Source organism: Platalea leucorodia, assembly GCF_965183815.1.
Source record: "Platalea leucorodia genome assembly, chromosome: 2".
Classification (NCBI taxonomy): domain Eukaryota; kingdom Metazoa; phylum Chordata; class Aves; order Pelecaniformes; family Threskiornithidae; genus Platalea; species Platalea leucorodia.
In genome coordinates this window covers 66,296,950-66,320,131 of record NC_138824.1, presented here as the reverse complement: position 1 = coordinate 66,320,131, position 23,182 = coordinate 66,296,950, and the positions used below count along the sequence as shown (strand labels likewise).

The window sequence follows — 23,182 nt, the reverse complement described above, 5'->3', positions numbered from 1 at the left end:
ACATTACACTATTACTAAAACACAGATTTGGAGTTATACAGTATATGAAGTTGCTATGAAAACTTCAAAAGTTACAAGATACAAGAAATATAACAAAGTTTTCTGCATATCTTTTAAATAAAAAGTTCCTTGTAACTTGAAGAAAAATATAAGTATCAACAAAATTAGTATCAGCAATGGAACCTCTCGATTCTCTACATCTCATCTCACTGTGTAATTCCAAAGTAGAAATCTATTTATGTGTAACAAGACACTGATGATAAATTTAGTCTTAAAGCAACTACATTTAACAAGAGACCCTTATAAACAAGCTTGCATGAGAAAACACACCAAAAGAATGCATTCATTTTATCTAACACTTTTTCCCAATAAGGACTACATTCTTATTCCAAATGATACCTCAGGATACACTTGTTCCATCTGAAATGTACTCCATTTTTTTGGAAATACACAAGCAAAACAGAAATGTGCAATTAACTGAATCAAGCCAGATGAATTCCTGTGTCCTTTTAGGAGCTACATTTTCTAAATGTAAGTAACGTGAGAACATCTATCGGAGTTTACAGAAAATATTCTAGTTGCTTTTACGACAAATGAGGGCGTATTCATTCTTGTGTGACTATTCCTGATTTTAATACAATATACTTTAATGTTGAAGTGCTCTTGATGGAAAGGTAAACAGACTGTCTCTCTCACACTGCTAGCCTGAAGAGTACATACAGTATCACAGTGAACATTTAGAACAAAAATTCCAAACAATTTATTAATCCTTTGTAACTTTTATCTTGCTCACCCAGCAGACCACGGTGAAGAATCTGCAGTCTGGTTCTGTGATACAAAATGTGTGTTAGGTGTATGTGGACTTCCTACCAGGATAGTATTTGGTGCTGAAGGTCTCTGAGGTGTACCAATAACCTACAGTAAAGATAAAATAATTTGGAAAATGATCTTAAGTATTCCAAGATATTTATATGCTGCACGATTCAAATGATGCATTATTAAAACAACAATAATACTTTTTTCCGCCTACTTCTATTAGATGCATTGAATTTATACACACTAGCACAAAAACCTTCAGACTACAAATTATATAGTTAGAACACTCCCTAGGTAATGAGCATTTATATTTTATCCTTCTTAAATGAGCTTTTCATGCTTGCTGTGTTTCTTAACACTTTTCAACACTAACTTAGACAAGATCAAAATACACACGCCCTCTCCCCCCCCAAAGAAAAAGGGAAAAAAGGACAAAAAAAACCCCAACCCTGCCAGACTATGTATAAAGAAGTTGCAGTAAATTACAGTTAAAATATGAACATATGAAACAAGAAGATCTGAAAAAACAGTAAAAGCAGAGAGAAAATGCAGAGCTGTTGCAAGAAAGGCCAAATTCTCTCCTGCAGTCAGTCTCTATCACTACAGACTCAAAACCAAAATGCAATTACATTAGAGGTGAGGAAGAGTAAGGGCCACCTTTCTTTATCATTGCAGTGAGAGAGACCAATTTAGGCAAAACCATTCCATTCTGAACATGTTACGAGCACGCACTCAGCTGATCACAGTCTTCCAGCTTACAGGTAAGTAGCCCTGAAGATGTGCTAATTTGATCATGAGTAACACACATTCGCGCACAGAGCCATGCTCTCCTTATCTGTGAAACCAGCTGAAGCAAAACTCCCACTTTTACAGATCATGTTTTATCATCTCAGAAATGTTATAGATGGAACTTTCTAAAAGAATATGTATTTAGGAAAACAAAGTGATACCGTACAGATTTCTATTTTGTAGAAAGATATGCCTACTTTTTGGGGGTACATTTACCTCCCAGTGGAAAGAGGAGGTTGCATCCCTGACATCAGGTAAGTGAAACAAACATCAAACGAACCTAAACTCATAACCACCCACAAGCTTGCTATATTTTTCTGCAGCCACATTCTGCCTCACCAACAAAATTTTAAGTTTCTTTCTCAGGCTAGCTTCAACCATTTAGCCTCAACAAGAGTAAAACAGAAAAACTGAAAACCCCAAATGAAACATTTTATGTGTGAAAGTTAAAATGAATCAAAATTTGAATAACCTTTAAATGTAGAATGCAAAAGTTAGTCTAGTGACTTTTAGTGATTTTGGCTGCCTGGAGGGACAAACAGATGTCTTTTTTTCCCCAAATACTGTCTCTTAATATTACACCACCTCTCTGACTAGTTAACTTAGAAGTTTTTTACATCCACTTCTGACAGCTGGAAAATCTTAGGTCCTCCTCCCCTTTCCAGTAGCTTTGTTCCATACTTAAAACGTTTCTAATTCTTATGGAAAGTCAACTAATCTCCTCTACTGCTTTTCATAACTGAAACTTCTGATGCAGCCCCACCATCACCCTGGTGCCACATCTAGAATCTGTGTGACTGTGCAGTAAGATGAGAGCCGAGCCAGTACAGGGGAGGGGGTGGAATTACAGCTGCGATAAAAACAAACCATTTGGCAGCAGTAAACCCCGGACATCTACTGTGCTCAGCAGTGTCTTGAAATGTTCAACAGTACAAAGGAATAAATGGAAGCACGTACAAATTCACAGGCTCATTTCTAGAGTGGAAAAGTGAAGTCTATTTAGTACATTCAGAACCTGCTCTGTATTCCCATTCGAACTCATAAAAGTCTGCAAACTAGCTGGAATTATATGCTTTAATGTATCACTACTAAGGAAGACCCTACAGTCCACAGTTTCAGAATCTTCTAAGGAATTACTTAGTATTATTGGCTCATTAATAAAAATGTTAATGCCCCTAACTTTTACTCACAAGCTCGTAAAAAATCATGACTTTGAATGAAAAGAGCATGAATGAAGAGTTAAGCAGTATCAAGTCACTGGGAACATCCTAAAATGACAACTTGTAGATAGAATTAGAGAGGATGGTTTTAGAGAAAAGGGGGGGAGGGCAAAAGTAGAAAAATAAGTGCCTGCTGTTTCTCTTAAGTTTCCTCATTTCAAAAGAGAACAAGATTACAGTTTAGCTCCTTGATAATGAATAAGATCAGGACAACGGGGAAAACAGCAGGACAGCACACGCTCCACTTCACTGTACTCAACAGAAAAACTGATATGGGGACGGTATTAAGAAAAAGAAAACAGACTACCTGAACAAAGAACACAAGCTCAGAAAATTAAGTACTTAACTATTAAAAACCTGGTTTTGCCAGTCAAAGGTTAGAAAGTTGAGCAAGATCACAAGCCAACTCCTCAACTCTCTTCCCAAGATCATTTTGCACATTGACAGAAAATTTATCTCCTCTTAATTTTCAGGGTTCTATAGGTAATTTTTTTAATAGTTCTTGCTATCCCCTTCAGAACTGTAAAGTCAACAGAAATTTACCCAAAATTTCTCTCTATATATATTCACAAAACAAAACCTCCATCTCTTCTTCAATGACATACAACTAAGCATCTAATTTTGTACTGATAACAGCCAATACAAATATGCTGATATGGGCCCCTTCTTTCACAAAAAAATCTAATACTAATATGTTCAGAGTAAGACTTAAAGTGCTGAAAAAATGATGATTGCCAATGTAAGTTTCCCACAGTAACCATACTAACAAACCCACCATTAAGACTAGTTTTCATTTCAGAATCATTTATTTTTAATAATGTTACCATGTAAAATTAATCATAGATAATACAGATGAGGATTTGTCAATTTAAACTTGTGATGGAAGACACAAGAATTTATTTTATATGTATATAAACATTGTTGTGAACATTAATATACTCATTGTTCAAAGTTTAAAAAAGCATCAGATTATTTGTAATTTCATTATTAAACCCCTGGTTTTGGTACTTTAAGAGAAGATTTTGTCAGTTACCGGAAAGAACATTTCATTTTCAACATTAAACTCAAGTAGGTACACCGTTTCACAATAATGCCCAGAAGGGACCCCCTCTGTGCCATTATAGCCTATGATCTATAGTTAAAACATTCTCCTCCTACTGCTGGTTACTGATTTTAAAAGAATGCCTAACTACTCTGAACTTCCCTGTTTGGAAATTTATTGATAAAATGCCTCATACCGAAGGAGCAATTTCATTCAGTCATTTCGCTACACTCTTAACTTCCAAGTGGCTGCTGGAAGCAGTTAATTCACCACCACTGCCGGAAACAGGGCACAGTGAATGATCTGCACCGCATCTGTACAGCTGAAGCAGTACGGTTTATAGATTCAGGTAGCCTCAATTATAAAACGCTCCTTAGAGCTTAAAGTTGGGAAAGGTAGATGGGAAACTGCTTTCCTATGAAGAGGAAACCCAACTAGAAGACATTCCATTTCAGATGTTTACACATTACAGCTGCTTTCCAGAAGATTAATTGAGACCAACTCTTTTCAGATCACCAAATTTTAATCACTATAAAAGTGACTTCTTATAACCTGTGTATCATCTATTGCATTAGATTCTTTGAAACATCTAGTTTAATGTATACCTCAAACAAAGCTCACAACAAGTATTTAAGCAAAAGGTTATCTAAATTAAGCACTAAGAAATGTAGCTCTGTTTTCAATTTGTTCCACCTAACTTCAGTCTCAATAAAAATGCGCTAATAGACTTAATTTACATCTCCCTATGCCAGATTTCAAAGGAGAATCTGAAAGAGCCACTGATTTTAAGTGGCAAAACTATCAAAAGATAAAGCCATCTGAATATTCAGGTATCTGCATGTTGCTTTGAGTCATCTTTGCATTTCTTTATGCAAAAGAACATTTGTTTTAACATAAGTCTATTAAAATTAGAAACAAGCTCAGACTGTCTGCTCATGACAAGTGATATTGACTATCAAGCTACAAGTCAGATTTACAGTATGTGTAAGTAACAGTACAAGCAATAAAAAAAACGTGAAGTCTCCTTACCACTTGTTGTGCAATGTTGACGTTAGACTGTCCGAATGTTTTTGGCAGGAGCTGTTTTCCAAGCGTATTTACTGTAGAAGGATGAACAGCCAACAGAGAAACAACCCCTAAAACAAATACAAGTAGATAACTTCAGGTCAGCCACACTGTATTATTTCAGCAATTCCAGTTTCATCTGTACTACCAATGCGTATTAACAGAAACTAGGTCTGAACTGCATAGGGAGTCAATATAAACGTAGCACTTACACATTTGAAGCAAAAAAAGAAATTAAGATTCACCATATGTTCTCTCAAACTTTCTCCTGTGTAACCTTACAGGTCAGTGATCTAGTATGAACATGTTTTAATTCCTTATATTCCAATTTTTCTCTCAAAGCAGAGTAATAGAAGTAATGGATATCTGACAGAAAGCATAATCCCCTTTTCTTCTACCCCTATCCTTTGTGGCTATTGAAATCTTTTCCCACACCACCTGAAAAACATGCCCAATGCCCCAGCGTATGACATACCCTTCTGAGGCATGCTGGTCTACAGGAGGTAAAATTTGGTTAGCATGGGCCTTTCCAAGGGAATATTCCCAGTTTTCCTCTAAGCGCCCCCTCCCAGCTGAAGGCAAGGAATTAAAGAACAAAAGTCTTCAAGAATTCAATATTTGAGCAAAATACATGCAACACAGTAGAGCAACCCTTCAGGGAAAGCTGCTCTCTTCCTGCTCATAAGCCATCCACAATCACCATTGATAGGTAAGCAAGTAAAACAAAAAATTGTAAATGTAAAACAAAAATTCAACTACAAAAATACCAAGCCAGGTATCCTCTAGCAATTCGATGCTTTATGCCATAGCTAAAAAAAAAAAACAAAACAAACAAAAAAGAAGCAACAAAGACTAACTACAGAAAAAGAACAATGGGACAAACAAGTCTTAAAATACTGGAGACATTTATTTTGCTGAAACATCTGTCATTTGGTTGTCAGGTGAGAGGTTTAGCAGTTCTTTCCCTCAGATCACTTTTAAAGGGGCGAATGGGGCCAGAAGGACTTGGCACAATTCCCATTCCTCCTTTCTTTTTCCCATTATCCAATACAGAAGCAGTAAGTAAGCATTTTTGTAACGGTTGTATCAGGAATGGCCCTTACAAGCCCTTGATGCCTACCATCCCTCTTACACATTCAGGTAGTCTACAGAAAGTTGGAGACAACTCAAATCTTGTTTAAGCCCTTGCTTTCCAAAAGGCTTGTATTTCCTAGCTGCTACTACTACACCATGTCAAACTGATAGCTTGATACAAGAACCTATTCTCAGTCCCCCAAATTTGAATAGGATGCACAGTAGCCTGTCATTCGTCCATTATTAACCGACTTTCCAGTGCTCTTTCAGAAAGTCAGCAGCTATCTAGGTCATAAGTCTGTTACGCCTTCCTGTTCCTTCAAGTACACCCATCCCTATCACGGCCTGTTTTGTGTGTGTTCTTCCTCTCTGCAGAATGAAGTAAAGTGATATAAACTGCCCTGGCTGTTAGTGCTTGTGTCAGCTTCCTGGAGGTGAACGTGTCTTTTTTCAACCTCTTCCTCATTGCTTTACAAAAAACAAAGCAATCTGAAGATTATATTTCCAGTATAAAATAAGAGTTGTAACTGCTTTCCAAAGTTAAGACGCCTCATCTATTTGATCACCTTTCCTTACCTTTGACAGCTTTTGTTGCCCATACACTTTCTAGTTCTCCTACCCTTTGAAATTTATTTTTGCAGGGGACAGGGATGAACACATTATTCATGACAAAGGAATGCCATACATTATTGTATAACTCCATAGTACATTTTCTATTTTATTCCTTGTTCCCTTCCAAATAACTCTCAAAATTCAATTTGCTTGTTCCCCACCAAACACCAATACCACATTTTCCATAATATAACCTAGAATGACTTCAAGATCTTTCTTGAGTGGTAGTAACTCACTTCGGGTCCTCGTTGTATCTGGTTTGGTTTTCACCAATTATTAACCCATGGGAGTACTGCCCCATTCTGTGACACCTTAGTTTCTTTAACAGGCTGATTAAAGACCTTGATAATCAAGGTTTTTTTTTTCTTGTTATTTTTAAGAAATCCAAGGACATCGCACTGATTAGATAACCCTTATCCACATGGTTGTTGACTCTTTCAAAGCATGACTTTGAAAAGACATAACTTCATAACCTCCCTTTTCCTCTCCCTCTAGAAAAGCCCTGTTAAGTCCTGCCCATTATCACATTTATCCATACGTCTACTACTTCTCTGTTAGCTGCTAAACCGATTTGCCTAACAGAAGTCGGACTTACTCATCTGCATCTGTTACCTGAGCCCTTCAAAAATTGGTGCTTTCTATCCTTCTGGTACTATGTGAATTATTCTGAGTTAGCAGGACAGAAGTACCATTGCTAGGTCCTTTAAAAATTCACAGGTAGATATTCTCTGGCCATGATGATTTCTAACCATTCATGTTATCAATTTTTTCCTATGACAACAACTTCTAGGAATACTTTAGTGGGACAACTTCATAAAGAACAGTATTGCCATAAGACTCTCCCTAATCATCTTCATCATCTAGCAACTCTTCAGATGCACTCAAGAGACTTTTTTCTTCTGGTATGTTTAAAAATAAAAGTAATTCTTTATGCTATCATGGTGTTTCTTAAAAAAATTTATGCAGTCAATAAAGACAAATGCAAAAATCTTGCACTTGTGACACTCTAACTCCACGCAACAGCAGAGGTCAGGGGTCGAGTGGTTAGGAAGCAGATGTGCAGAAAAGGACCTGGGGGTCTGAGTGGACAACAACCTGAATGTGACCCAGAAGTACACCCCCATGCTAATGAAGACTTAACCGCATCCTGGGCTGCATTTGGAAGAGCACAGAAGTAAGTACAAAAGAAGTGATTGTTCCCTTTTACTCCCGCACTCTTTAAGCTGTATCTGTATTACTCTCTTCCATTTTGGAGTGCACAGTGCAACAGAGGCATTAACAAACAGGAGAGAGTCCAGCAGAAAGACACTAATATGGCTAGGGTACTGGAGCATATGATGTGCAAGGAGAAGCTGAGAGAGCCTGGCACGTTCAGCCTGTGGAAGAGAAGATTAAGGTGGGACGAGTGGTGTATTTGTGGGAATCTAATCACTGCCTTCAATTATCAAATGGAGAGTTACAGAGATGACAGAGGACACAACAAAAGGAAAAGAGGCAACAGTCACAAGTTGCTGCACAGCAAATTCCAACCAGACATGAGGAAAAAAATTCACATTGAGAAAGGTAAAGCACAGCAACAGGCTGCCTAGGAGGTACCCTGGAGATACACAGAAAAATTCAACTACTGAAGGCTCTGTGCTTTGAAGCTGGCCCTGGTTTGACTGTAAGGTCAGATTAGATGGCCTCCAGCATCCTTACATTATTCACTTAATTCTATGAATACAAATAGCTACCTTGCAACTAAAACATCTGCATAAAGGGAAGAGTACGCACTATGCTGCTTTAAAGTTTTTAATTACATTAACATTTCCTGTGGTGCTGTGTCAGAGTTAATTCATGCAAATGAACCAACCTGCCTCTATACGGAAACTGCAAGGTATGTCTGTCTATATGCCACAAACTGATTGGCAAGGAAATGCAAATGTAACTGGAAGAACAGTAACACACTCTTCAGTTTGAAGCAAAGTCAAAGTCAACCTATAAAAGATATCATACTAAACAGGAAAGAGCATAAATGTTCAACAATGGGGAAAAAAAAAAAAAAAAGAAGAGAAAACAGCGGAGGAGGGGTTTTTTTAAAAGAGGATTTTCAATTTGTCTCCGCCTGAGTGCATCCTACTATTTTCTCATTTACCTGATGTGCAAGCATTTTTCTCATATTCACGTGCATTTTCATCGAAGGCTCATAATGCTCTGGTTTCACAGTGGTTTTGCATATGTGCTTTGTTTGTTTGTTTTTTAAGTATACAAGCAGAAATAACTATTAACTTAGCTTTGCAAGTGACTGACAGCTCGGTTTCTCAAAGGAATTTTACTAATCATTTGCTAATTACTGCAATTATTGCAATCCAAATAATCCTGTACTTTGTGGCCAACATACAGTGCACATAACAGCATGTAAAAATTAAACCACAAGTTTGCAAACAGCTTTCCTGGCACCAACTCATCTTCCTTTTCAAAACAAACACATTAATACTGCAAGTTCCTGACACTCCCCCCCGCCCTTTTTTTCCTCTCCTTCTAAAGACTTCAAAAAACATGGAATAGGCCAGGTAAAGCACACAAAAAAAATATACTGAAGGACATAACTGCTACTTAAATTCTCAGTCTCCCAAACATCACCAGTTTGGAAGACTACTCTTAGTAACTTATAAGCAATCATTAAACTTAAATGAAAGTAGAACTTCATCAACACGAAGTTCCAGAATGCCTCCAAACAGAAGATAATGATACTGATGGGATCAAGGAGTAATGCCATGAGAAACTTGCACAGCAAAAGCAGCAGCACCCTTTAACAAAATCTATTATTTATCTCTCTACAAACTGTTCCAATTAAGTGCTCTCTTCATACAGAGTATGCAGTAAATACCCTTCTTTGGCTACTGACTGCACTTAGGGGAGAACTCTTGAACTGGACCTCTGCTTGCAGATTAAAACAAACCCAAGAATTTTACCAAAAAGAAAGAATCCCTTGCAGAATTTCAGCAGTAAAACAGACCAGTGATACAGGCAATTATGAGCATTTTAAGTAACTTGATATGCCACAGAAAAAGACACAGTACATCTAAAATTAGAGACAGGAGTGCCCTCTGCAGACAAAGCAGTAGATCCGTCTAAAAAGCTGCTCCAGTTCACTTAACAGTAGTGTCTTTGCATTTGGTGTTTCAGATCGAAGAGGTCGGGCTGAGGTACTCCTTGCCTCAGAAGCAGAAATCCCATTCATTCTAGGTGCCGTACCATTTTCTGATATAATCTGTCTTCATGTTTTCTTTACTTGTGAAAGAGAGCAATGGGAGAGTGATGCAACAACAGAAGGCAACAGCAAAACAAGTCGGTTTCCTGATAATGCAGTCCCTAACAAATTAAGTCTTGTCAGTCTGTCTTCTAGCATAGAAGCAATACTGTATATGTGGAACTGGATTTGGTAAGAAGGTAATTTTGCAAGCACTTCCGGAATTATTACATCTCAAAAAACAATGTGCAGAATGAGAAGAGAGTGGTTTGTCAGAATGCAAAGTAATTCCTACCATCTCCTGCAACAGTCTCAACCAAACTCTGTCCAGCAGACCACTTTGTGAGTAAATACTCTGCGTGATTGAAGGTTCAAGGGTTATTTTAAGAAAAGTCATAAGAAAATTAACCTTGCAGATTACATTTTGCAGTATAACCACTCTTATGAACTCTACAAACTTTTGTCTTAATTACATAAGCTTTGAAATTGATGGCTTTAAAGAGCAGTTGGAATCTAGCTTAACAACAGCTACACAACTCAAAGACAGCGATATTAAGCCAGTCTCAATACAAGTCAAATATGACTTACACTCTCAGAAAGATAACATAACTACCAAATACCTGATAAAACTCATAACTAAGAGAATATCAGTTGAAGAGCTCAACATGTCTCTTGGTGAGACCAAAAGAGACCAGTGAGACTTTCCATGAACAAGAAGATTTAAGGAAGTGACATGGACACCAGATTCCATTGCAAATGTCACTTCTGAGAAGGCCAAGTGCCACCTGGAACATTACGTTCCTTATTTCAGGAATTAGAAAAGTTAATAGGAATAGAATTTATATAAAGCCAGAGTACCTGTACTGCTTAAGATGCAAATGACTGATATAAGATTACATGAAAACTATGAGAATTATCTGGAAAATGTTCACAGTCTTCCGTATGGGAATTTTTTCTTTTTTTTTTCTTTTTTTTTTTTTTTGGTAACAAGAGGAGGAGAAGGAAAGGGAATTTGACATTAACATCACTAACGGAATACCGTACCGTAACCATTCTGAAAAGCAAATACAGACAAAGCTAATGCCAGCTCCAAACCCGTCCATCAAACCAACTGCTTAGAATAAACAAAACCTTAAATAACAAAAAGCAAGTTAGTCTAGAAGTACACAATTTGCCCCTCTCTTTCCAGTGTGTCACCCCCCAATCCCAAGTTGGTCTTTGTAGAAAATGGTCTGAAAAATTATCTAGTTTGGAACCAAAAAGTGAGCACGGTCTCTTACAGGAAAGTAAAGTAGCTTAAGTCTACCTAGTTTTTTGCAAAGGCTCTTTTTCAATTGAAAAGTTCTGCGTTATCAGATTACAGGTTTCTTTCAGGGTCTCTGCAAGTCATGGGCCTTATTACAGACACTGCTATAGGGTTCTAGAAGACCTTACATTAGACTCACTCATCTTTAGTCATGGCCTCTATTTGCCTTCATACCATCTTCAGCCATTTCTTATTTGCCACTATCCTACTCAAGAAAGTTGCGTCTGGCTAGTTCAGCCATGTAGCTGACAGCTCAGTATGCTTTTAGTAGTACCCTGCTCCCTAGTAAAGTAAGAGCAAAGCATCTGCATTTCCTGCAAACAGAAAGGAAAACCACAGTTTGAAATCATTCAGAAGTGCAGATTTGCAGAAGCTTTCTAACTCTTTCTTTCGATTCTGTTCAAGGCAATGCATTTATTTCCAATATGAAAATAAAAAAGTAGTAAGAGGCAAGAATTACAAAAACATGAGCTACTTCTAAACCATCTTTCATTAATTAGAAGTACTGTTCTATCATTGTTTGGGCTGCTGTCAATAAAACTGGCAGCAATATGCCCTAGAGTAATTTATCCCATGCACTTGAAAGTTTCAGTTGCCCACTTTTACTTGGCTTCTCTGCTACCACAGAAACTTCCACAGCTAACTCCAGCTCCAGGGCTTCAGCAAAAATTGGTCCTCTTCCTCAAGACATTACCAAGCAATAGAAACCTAACAAAACCCCCAAGTTCATTTTGTGGTTTGGTTGTTGGTTGGTTTTTTTTGTGTTTTTTTTTGTTTGTTTGTTTGTTTGTTTTTTAAAGGTATGGCAGACCTCATGGAAGCTCATTATGGAGGCTAAAAGATAATGAAGGCAGATGTTAGGAAAGACTTAAGCTCATTACCCAACATGACAGTCTAGTACATAGAAATAATAGTAAAAATGTGCCCTTGAAGACTCCAAATAATGAAATCCAAAAAGCTCACTAGAGAGTGGAAGAATCTCTAGAAGGCTCCAAATCTTCACACAGTTCAAACACAGGTGTGCAATCTCTGAAGCTGAGACAGAGATGAGAATGAATCCTGTTTTGGACAGCAGCGAAGCAGAGCTCAGAATGTCATCTATAGTCAAGATGGGAAATAATGCCCAGAGCGCATAATGTACGTAACGCACAAAGCAAGAATTTCAGAGCTACAGAAAGCTGGTAAGGCAGTCAGGACACAACCAAATAAGTTGAGGAAAGTCCTCAACTTATCTACTCAACTATCACTGAACAAGAGGTAACAAAAGAGATATCTGAAACATCCTGGAACTAGAAGGCATCATATCAACATCATAACAAGAAAAGTTTTCTGTATGAATTATAAAGTCTCAAACCCATTCACCTGTCTCAATACAGTGACCAACGCAATGCTTGACAACAATCTCGTTTAGCCCCAACGCTAGATACAGGTGAAACGGAAATCAAATGCCAAGCAGTTCCCACAAGGACTGTTTACAGTATTTGCTACGCATTTTGCTTTACAAAATCTACCCTAAATCACTGAGCCTGAACTGTTGCTTTCTTCCAAGTGCAAGAGAAGTCTTGAAGACACAGCTAGGATAAAAACATTAGTTTAAAGGTGCCATTTAAAGTGCCTTTTATCCAGTCCACATCACCTTCAAAGAAAATCATTCCTTACCACAAAAGCATCAACTTCACAAGTTTTAGATTATTAGATTACACATACATACAGAATAGGTATAAAAGGTGTACTTCGAAGATCTGGGAAAGAAGACAGAGTGACAATTATATCCTAGGAGCTGATTCCTCAGATGTTATTCTGGTGAAGTTGCAGTTTTTAACATCTCTCTCACAAACACCATCAATATTTTATGATTAGTTAGTTATACGCTAATTTTCAGAAAACACTGAACTCTTTTTGAGGGTACCAACCTACCATAAGCTTTGACAACACAGATGATTGTCTCTAGCTGTGTGCCAAGTCAAGTAAAAATACCTCTGCTTATTGAACAAGTCACACCATCCTGTTAAGACAACATACATGCTTATACAGCAATTCTGAGCACTTTTACAAAGACAGCGATCTTCCCCGGCGTGTAGTGCTTAAGTAATTTCTTACATCAACTCAGACTTCTAGGTGATTCTCATCACCCTTCAATATGACTAGCAATACTTTAGCTATTACAAAACCAGTCTTTCCAAGTCTGTGTTGAAATAAACTGTGTGGTCTAGACTTTCTAAAAGTCTTTTTAGACTTTTCAAAATATCATTCCTATTTGCAGCAACAGCTTTATTTCCTGAGCTTGACTTTAGATAATAATAATTGTTTGGATTTACCTCAGCTGCAATAATATACAGGCATTTTATAACCAATGTTCAAGCATATCTCTGTTTGCTAAGGCATGAATCACAGGCTCTGAAATAGATCTCTACTTCTGTTCCAGAGGAACAATTCCAGTCACTGCCAAAAATCAAAGAGAGTTTGATCTTGCAAATAAAAGTAACAATAACATTACATTGCAAAAGTTCCTTGTCATATAAATAGGCAGTTGGGCAGTGTTGAAATGTAAGAATTTAAATACACATTAAAAAATTACATATTTGACTTCAATTTTTTCAATTACCAAATCTGAAATGAAAACAAAACTGAAGTTCTTTATGCCCACAAAATGCAAAACCTTATTTTAAAGTGTAAGAGATGAAAGAAGCTAAAGACATCTTTCACAAGTATTTTCTGGTTACATACCAATAATGCCACCTACTGGCATGACAGAAGATTCAAATTTTCTTTCTCAGCAATTTTAAAATTAAGAGCTTTAATTTCAATACAATATTAAATACCATTGGTTATCTTTTCCCCTGCACTCTTCTGAAGCAGATCATTTCTTTCACCCAAAATTTCTTCACAAGCAAGGGGCAGGATTAGAATTGAACACTGTTCTATTCAATACTTAAAATATCAACACTAATCTGAATATAGCAAGGACCAGAATGCAGTAGTTTTCTTCAAAATGCAACCTCCCAGAACAGCAAAATTTCTAAATTCATTGCCAAATAACTTTTAGAAGACACAAACTCATGAGGAAGTTTTACTGGTTCAGCACCTATTAAAAATTCTTTCCATCCTTCCAACCCATATGTATTTTCTAACCCTCAAAATGAATTCTGATTATAATTATCACTCAAAGACCATGTACAGGGTGAATTTTAGCAATTTCAGGTTTAAGCAATTAGCCAGGTAGATATCCAAAACAAAGCCAGGAATTAACAAAAATTATTTTTTTTAAATCCCAGAATGGAAATGAACTAAAATAACAATTAAAGTATCCAAATGAGATTATCCTTGCCTTGTACCTAAGGTATGCAAAAAGCAAACAATTACAATCAAGTCACTTTGGAATTTCACTCCACAATTAAACCGCTCTCTTATTCTGTCTTGGATAAAGCAATTTAGAATAGAATAGAAGAGAAATAGAATATTTTTAGTTGGAAGGGACCTACGACGATCATCTAGTCCAACTGCCTGACCACTTCAGGGCTGCCTAAAAGTTAAAGCATGTTGTTAAGGGCATTGTCGAAATGCCTCTTAACCACTGACAGGCTTGAGGCACCGACCACCTCTTTAGGAAGCCTGTTCCAGTGTTTGACCACCCTCTCGGTAAATAAATGCTTATTAATGTCCAGTCTAAACCTTTCCTGGTGCAGCTTTGAACCATTCCCACGTGTCCTGTCACCAGATACCAGGGAGAAGAGCTCAGCATCTCCCTCTCCGCTTCCCCTCCTCAGGAAACTGTAGAAAGCAATGAAGTCACCCCTCAGCCTCCTTCTCTCCAAACTAGACAACCCCAAGTCCTTAGCCGCTCCTCACAGGACATGCCTTCCAGCCCTGTCACCAGCTTTGTTGCCCTCCTCTGGATGCATTCAAGGACCTTTGCATCCTTCTTAAACTGTGGGGCCCAGAACTGCACACAGTACTCAAGGTAAGGCCACACCATCGCTAAATACAGCGGGTTAATCACCTCTTTTGACCAGCTGGTTATGCTGTGTTTGATGCACCCCAGGATGGGGTTTGCCCTCTTGGCTGCCAGCGCACACTGCTGACTCATATTGAGCCTGCTGTCGACCAGCACCACCAGAATCCTTTTTATTACTGCCAGAAAAGGGATAGAGCTATAAATCATACTTTGGGTGCCCATACAGCTTTTTTTCACATGACCTTTGAAATTTTTATAAACATTGCTTCTGATAATAATTTGAGGGTTTACTGGGATTAATTTAGGCACAAGTTCTATAAAATCCATTCCTGAACATAGGGTAACAAGCAAAGGCAAGGGCCCTGTGTCATGATGTTCTCAGCAATTGAGGCTTTAGGGAAAAAAAAATGCAATTGGGTATTTTGGAATGAGACGAGGAAACTTGCAACTGCTTCCAATGGGATTTAGCATTCCTCCACGACGTCACAATTGAAGCTGGCAGTAAATAAAACAGCACAGGACAAGCAGCAGATATAAAAGCAAGTAGCTTTATTAGAGTTCATCAGCGAGAGGACATCTGGATATACAGCTACCTTTTGCTGTGCATGTTAACTCACTAGCAGTCACTAGCAAAGCTACATTTTAAAAGCACCTGGCATTGCTCAGGATTTCCTGAAACAAAAACCTCCCTTCTCAGTCACTCTCTGCACATTACATTGCTGCTTCTCTCCTGAACAGGGTTTACCAGAAAACCATCTTCCTGGTTACCAAGTACACCAAACCTTTCACAGCCATACTTGTGCCAAACCAAATCACTCTAGACCAAATCTGGGGATTTGTGCCACTTAAACCCTACCAGACTACAAACTCAGCAGACCTTGCACTTAAGAGGAAAGCTGCACTAAGATGTAAATGTCATACCTCATGTCCTTCCAGGAGAAGTTAAGAGCTTTTCAACAGCACCACCCTGGAGCCAAACATACTGAAAACCTGCATTACCTAAGTTTCCTCATCCAAAGACTGGCAACTACTCAAATAGCAAACAAATTTATCACAAACATATGCATTTCCATCAAGAAAAACTAATGAGTAAATTTTCTGAAATGTTTATAAGATCTGGGAATCAATATGGCCATCAATATGGGAATCAATATGAAACAGGGGTTGATATAACTGGTGTATCATTCCACAGATACTTTCCCAAGATTCAACTTTAAGAATTAGCCTTCTAGACTGAATTCTCAGTGATGAGGGAATAGATGTAGGCAGAGAGAAAATCTTCTTCCAGTGAGCAGAGCTAATGGTGTCATCTTAATACAACGGAAAACTTGCACCTTGCTTGAGCAGCTCCATAAAACGCTGTTTTTTCAGGGCTAAATGGGGTGTTACACTCCAGTAATGGAAATACACAGGAGTATCAGAGAACACAGGTGAATTTACACCTAACCTCTTCTGGAGGTTGCACAAGCCCCGGAAGAAGCACGAGCTTCCAGCTCATTTCTACCACATATAAAGACTGATACACTCTTATTCCTCACTAAAGATGTTTTTGAAGAGACTTTTTTAGAGCATTTTCTAGAATGGTATTTTATGTCCATGATCAATTTACTCAAAATTACATGCATTATAAGCTAAACTTTTTTTTAAAAAAAACTATTTTCTCATCTTAAATAAAGTCAGTCTCTGCTTTAAAAATCCTAATTTGGAGTTCATGGTTGAGACTAGTCTCTCCAAAATGAATTAGACTGAAGCACGTCCCCACTAGTTGAAGTAAAAAATCTGTCTACGTTGGTAAGCTGTTTCTGACAGTGGATATTACTGGATAATCAGGGAATGAATGTAAGGACAGGACTTGCAGACATAGGTAATTCCCTAACATACCCCCTCTCCCCCAGATTCTACAGCTTTAAAACTTTTTGAGCAAGAGGTTGTACAGCATAACTGTTCAGCATAGCAAGATGAGTGATATCCCCTTTTCATCATTCATCTAAGAAACAACAGCTACATACCGTAACAAAACTCAGTCTAAAAATAACCTAGTCACAGTTCGCAGATTTCTGCCAGTGCAGGTTAAAAATTTACAGAAGTCCATTCACAGGCTATTCTGTGCAGCAGAAGCTGTTCAGGCTGTAAGAACTGTTGCATAGTAACCTGATTCAACCAGAAAAGTCAACTTCTGCTTATCTTTCATAGTTGATTCATATACCTACCACTTAGTCCCATGTTCACCTTACAGACCTTTGATTAAGTGTTACAGAACAATTTCAAGAAAAATATTCCGCTCTCTTTCTCCCAAACCATGTTTCTGCAAGCACGTCCTTATGACCCAGTGGAGAAGTCATTTTTTGTCCTCTACCATCCACCTAAACCCTTTCCTTCTCCAACAGCTGAACTCCTCCTCCTTTCACATGTAGCTGGCAACATGTGGAAACTGAGGCAAGTCACTACTGTTGTTGGGGGCAGTAGATTGGGCTAAGCAAACCACTCATCTGACGCAGTAGAGAAGATTTGATCCTGTATCAATAATGCAATGTATTCCCAAATTCTCCTTGTGACCGACTTGCAATTTCCAGAAAAGACTCCTTCCTTTTAAGAAATTCAAATTCGAAGGGGAAGGAAAAAAAAAAAAAAAGCCCACCTGCTTTTCACGATGAGCACCAGAGAAGAATAGAAAGATTCTTTCCTAACCTCCTTCAATTCATCATAAGAAGTACACCAGATACACTTCTGCTACCCTGCGGAAAGCTCTGTGTTTTTTATCTTTTGCTGTAGACTGAATCCTCTATGTTGTGAAATTAAGAGAAATTTTGCACAAACTTAGCACAACAGCGGAGGACTGGACTTTCTGATATAATGGCATGTAATGTAGACAGCTAGTTTTAGAAAACATGTAGTACTTTTGTGTATAGTAATTACACTTATAATTCCAACATTTAAAGACTATACAAACACCCTAAAAATTATAAAAAAGTGGCAATGGAAAATAAGTACTACTTTAATGATTAAATTCTGATACATAACTCAATACTTTAGTGACAAAATATTCATTCTTTTAAGCTCTGATTAAGACTACATAGCCTGCATATAAAACGGACAAGTTAGAGGCAAGAAACATAGAACGATCAAGCCAAGAGAAACAGTTGTCTCTTCTCAATATTAAGAATTAGTTGCCATCCATTAACTTTACAAAACTCCCCTAAAAGCAATGAGGTGCCGAAATTAACTGAGGATAGCTTAGTTTGCTTGTGTTATTCATGGTGGTATATACTGAGAATAAAGCTTGACTCTCAAACCAGAGGAGCTGCAAGCCTATAATAAACTATTTAATCACTTGAATTTATTTTAGAAATTCTACAAGCAATGAAATGGCCTCTATTTTGGCCTGTTCTACTGTAAGAGCTACGTAATAATGGAAGATTCACATTTCCAATTTTTGCTGTCTAGACTGCACTGTCTGTTTTGACTAGCTCTCTACTGACTCTAACAGGGCCTAGACACAGACACCGACCTGGGTGTAAAATGTCCCCTTAAGTATCTGCCCTGATGAAAACATCAGTTTTACTGCCCATAGCAGGTAGAGAATGATACAGCTGTTAAGGTTCAGGTAATCTACCTGAACCTTTTGTTTGTTCAGGGGTGCGTGACTGTGTTTACAAACATACACATGGACCAGTTAATAAGTGTCAGTTATTCAACCCTTAGTGCCTTTTCCATCAAAAGCAAATCATGGCAGATTAGTCAGCCCCCTCTTGTAAAGCAATGTATGTTTTCGACAAGGGAATGTCAAAGAGAGAGCCTATTGAGATTCCAATAAAATACTTGATGTACCTAGAAAAACTGTCAGTTGAATTGGTGGTGATAGAAGTTCTGCAAGTTGTAAAAATAAATGCTTAAAGAGGCTTCCTGAAATGGTATATAAAAGACTAGAGCAGTAACAGTAATGGAGTTCACCTGAACTGGACTACAGGTTAATCTGAGAGTACTAGCGCAATCCAACAATGCATGAAGTCAATACATCTGTCAACTATGAGGCTTATGAGAGCATCAGACAAGAAGTAGGCAACTGTGTCCTAATAAATTTCACCCTACTTAGTGCAGCCTATCAAAGCACACCATCTGTCACACACAAGAATAAACCAGACTATCATCATTTGGAAGCAACAACAAAGGAAAGCAGCCATTTCATCAAAATCTACTGTGAGATGGCGGCTGTGAACCAAACATGACATTGCACAGAAAAATTACCGATACCTCCATAAAAATATGACTGAAGCTTCACTTGGCGTCATATATATTATTTTGGTCACTTGCATTCAAGAAAGTTGATGAAAGCAATCAAACAGGCTCAAAGAATGACGATAAGGAAAATCCAGAGGACAAAGAGCTCATCTGATGAGGAATCTAGTAAAACAATGGCTAGTTGGTCTGTCAAACTAAAGACTGTTAAGATACACAATTGTTATTTATAAAAAGTAGGTAAACACACTGGAGAAAACTATTAAGCTGAAAAATAACACTGCCACCAGCAAAATGCATAAACTGGCAAGAATATACTTAACCGGAAGTCTGAGAATAGTTCTCCAGTCTCAGTATGGAAACAGCCTTCCCCTAAGAATACAGGTGACAAAAATCTAATTTTCACATATAGCATAATCAGTTCACAAAAGAGGTTATATGACATAGCTGTCCAGAACTGCAGGCAACTGGAACTCACAGAATCATAGAATTGTGTAGGTTGGAAAAAGATCAACAAGTCCAATGGCTAACCTAGCACTGCCAAGTCCACCACTAAACCGTGTCCCTAAGAAACACATCTACCCATCTTTTAAATACCTTCAAGGATGGGGACTCAACCACCTCTCTGGGCAGCCTGGTCCAGTGCCTGACTACTCTTCTGGGCTGTTGTGACCCAAATGCAGGACCCAGCACTGAGCCTTGTTGAATGTCATACAGCTGGCCTCAGCCCATCAATCCAGTCTGTCCAGATCCCTCTGTAGAACCTTCCTACGCTCCAGATCAACACTCCCACCCAGCTTGGTGTCATCTGCAAACTTACTTACTGAAGGTGCACTCGATCCCCTCGTCCAGATCATTCATAAAGATATTAAAGAGAACTGGCCCCAGTACTGAGCCCTGGGGAACAACACTTGTGACTGGCCGCCAACTGGATTTAACTCCATTCACCACCACTCTTTGGGGGCCCAGCCATCCAGCCAGTTTTTTACCCAGCAAAGAGTATACTTGTCCAAGCCATGAGCAGCCAGTTCCTCCAGGAGAATGCTGTGGGAAACGGTGTCAAAGGCCTTACTAAAGTCCAGGTAGACAACATCCACAGCCTTCCCCTCATCCACTAAGTGGGTCACCTTGTCATAGAAGGAGATCAGGTTAGTCAAGCAGGACCTGCCTTTCATAAACCCATGCTGACTGGGCCTGATCCCCTGGTTGTCCTGTACATGCCACATGATGGCACTCAGGATGATCTGCTCCATAACCTTCCCCAGCACTGAGGTCAGGCTGACAGGCCTGTAGTTCCCCAGATCCTCCTTCTGGCCCTTCTTGTAGATGGGCATCGCATTTGCTAATTTGCAGTCAAGTGGGACCTCCCCAGTTAGCCAGGACTGCTGATAAAGGATTGGAAGTGGCTTGGTGAGCTCCTCCACCAGCTCCCTCAGTACCCTTGGGTGGATCCCATCCGGCCCCACAGACCTGTGTGTGTCTCAGTGGTGTAGCAGGTCACTAACTATTTCCCCTTGGATTATGGGGGCTTCATTCCGCTCCCTGTCCCTGTATTCCAGCTCAGGGGGCTGGGTACCCCAAGAACAACTGGTCTGACTATTAAAGACTGAGGCGAAGAAGGCATTGAGTACCTCAGCCTTTTCCTCATCCTTTGTCACTGTGTTTCCCTCCGCATCCAATAAAGGATGAAGATTCTCCTTAACCTTCCTTTTGTTAATGTATTCATAGAAACACTTTTATTGTCTTTTACTGCAGTAGCCAGATTAAGTTCCAGTTAGGCTTTGGCGCTTCTAATTTTCTCCCTGCCTAACCTCATGACATCGTTGTAGTCCTCCTGAGTTGCCTGCCCCTTCTTCCAAAGGTCATAAACTCTCTTTTTTTTCCTGAGTTCCAGCCAAAGCGCTCTGTTCAGCCAGGCCAGCCTTCTCCCCTGCTGGCTTGCCTTTCAGCACATGGAGGATGGCCTGCACCTTTAAGATCTCCTTCTTGAAGGACATCCAGCCTTCCTGGACTCCTTTGCCCTTCAGGACTGCCTCTCAACCAGGCTCCTGAACAGGCCAAAGACTGCCCTCCAGAAGTCCAAGGTAGCGGTTCTGCTGACCCCCCTCCTTACTTCTCTGAGAATCAAAAACTCTATCATTTTGTGATCACTATGCCCAAGATGGCCTCCAACCATCACATCACCCACAAGTCCTTCCCTGTTCACAAACAAGAGGTCCAGCGGGGCACCTTCCCTGGTTGGCTCCCTCACCGGCTGTGTCAGGAAGTTATCTTCCACACACTCCAGGAACCTCCTAGACTGTTTCCTCTCTGCTGTATTGTATTTCCAGCAGGCATCTGGTAAGTTGAAGTCCCCCACAAGAACAATTGTGAGCGATTGTGAGACTTCTCCCAGCTGCTTATAGAATACTTCATCTGCCTCTTCATCCTGGTTGGGTGGTCTATAACAGACTCCCACCATGATACCTGTCTTGTTGGCCTCCCTCCTGATTCTTACTCATTAACAGTCAACCCTATCATCACCATCAATAAGCTCTAGACAGTCAAAAGACTCCCTAACATACAGGGCTACCCCACCGCCTCTCCTTCCTTGCCTATCCCTTCTGAAAAGTTTATAGCCATCCATTGCAGCACTCCAGTTGTGCGAGTCATCCCACCATGTTTCCGTGATGGCAACTGTAAGTTGTGCTTCGGTTTTTTCCTACAACTATGCTAATTGTAAAGTGCAGCACATAACTCCCCAGATGTTTAGATACTCTTAGTTTTTGAGCCTACATATCGAATTCAAGTTTATAGCCTGCATTTTATTAAATTGCTTGATTACATTACACCATCACACATGCACAGCCATTATCTGCAAGTTCAAAATATTATTTCAGATAGGCTTGCACTAGTGTGGATGCACTATCATAAAAACTGTCATAACCCATTTTAAACAGCTACACTCCTGCATTTTTTTCCATTTGCTAAAACATAGTGCCCCAAAAGATGTTTTAGACCATCCTGGCCTTTATATGTAAACACAAGCTACACTAACAAGATCACATACGGGATGACAAACTACCACTGAACTTCACACGCAGTTTAGAGACAATTATAAACCACAGAAAATCTACAGTTTGCTTGCTGATTATATAAGATATAACTTAAGAAAAGCTTTACAAAAACTATGCTAAGAAAGCAGTTTAAAGCCACTAATAAGCATAACAACTAAAAATCAAGAAACGGAGAGTCTTACTGAAAATTGTGCTCTTACCTTTTCCAGGACTTAGGTTTTGGTCTATAAACACCTTAAGCTCTCCATTGGCTTCAATTAGTCCAGCCTGTTAAAGAAAGTAACTTTTATTAAATTTACAAACACAGACAGCCTTTTATTGTTAAAGATGGAAGAAATCATACCAGAAGTCTGCTGCTACCACTCACATTTTGTCACAAATCTGCCACTATGTAATGGCACTGTTTGTGGCACAGTATTTGCCAAACTTCAAAATCTTCATTTTATAAATAACATTCTTAAAACGCAGGCAAAAGATCGGTTTACACCCACCTTGCTATTTTGTGTCTCTTGTAGTGTACATGCACTGTTCTAACAGACAGCTGAACACCCTTCTAATTAGAACCACCAACACCTTCGACTACACCTTTCTCTGTGTAGATACTATTTACCTACCACAGAAGTTAACAACATTATAGCAAAAACAGTAGAGGTGGTAGAGAGCGCCTTAAGCCATTTTAATCAGAAAAAAAGGCATTAAGAAGAAACACCTTGAGCTTTTCAATTATTATTTTTTAAAGATCAGAATATAAAGCTCTTAAGTGAAAGAGCTACAGGATT

The 23,182-nt window shown here is 38.8% G+C and overlaps 1 protein-coding gene across 6 annotated transcripts in view; it reads right to left on the bottom strand.

The window, feature by feature from the left end:
• TFDP1 (transcription factor Dp-1) overlaps positions 1-23,182 on the bottom strand; it is a 54,151-nt gene that overhangs the window by 15,874 nt on the left and 15,095 nt on the right. For all 6 annotated transcript variants that reach the window (XM_082303745.1, XM_082303748.1, XM_082303744.1 and 3 more), the window contains exons 3-5: positions 22,604-22,670; positions 4,897-5,003; positions 794-915 (exon numbers count right to left, since the gene is read on the bottom strand). In XM_082303745.1, the coding sequence (XP_082159871.1) occupies positions 794-915; positions 4,897-5,003; positions 22,604-22,670 (296 nt within the window). The remainder of the gene's footprint in view (positions 1-793; positions 916-4,896; positions 5,004-22,603; positions 22,671-23,182) is intronic.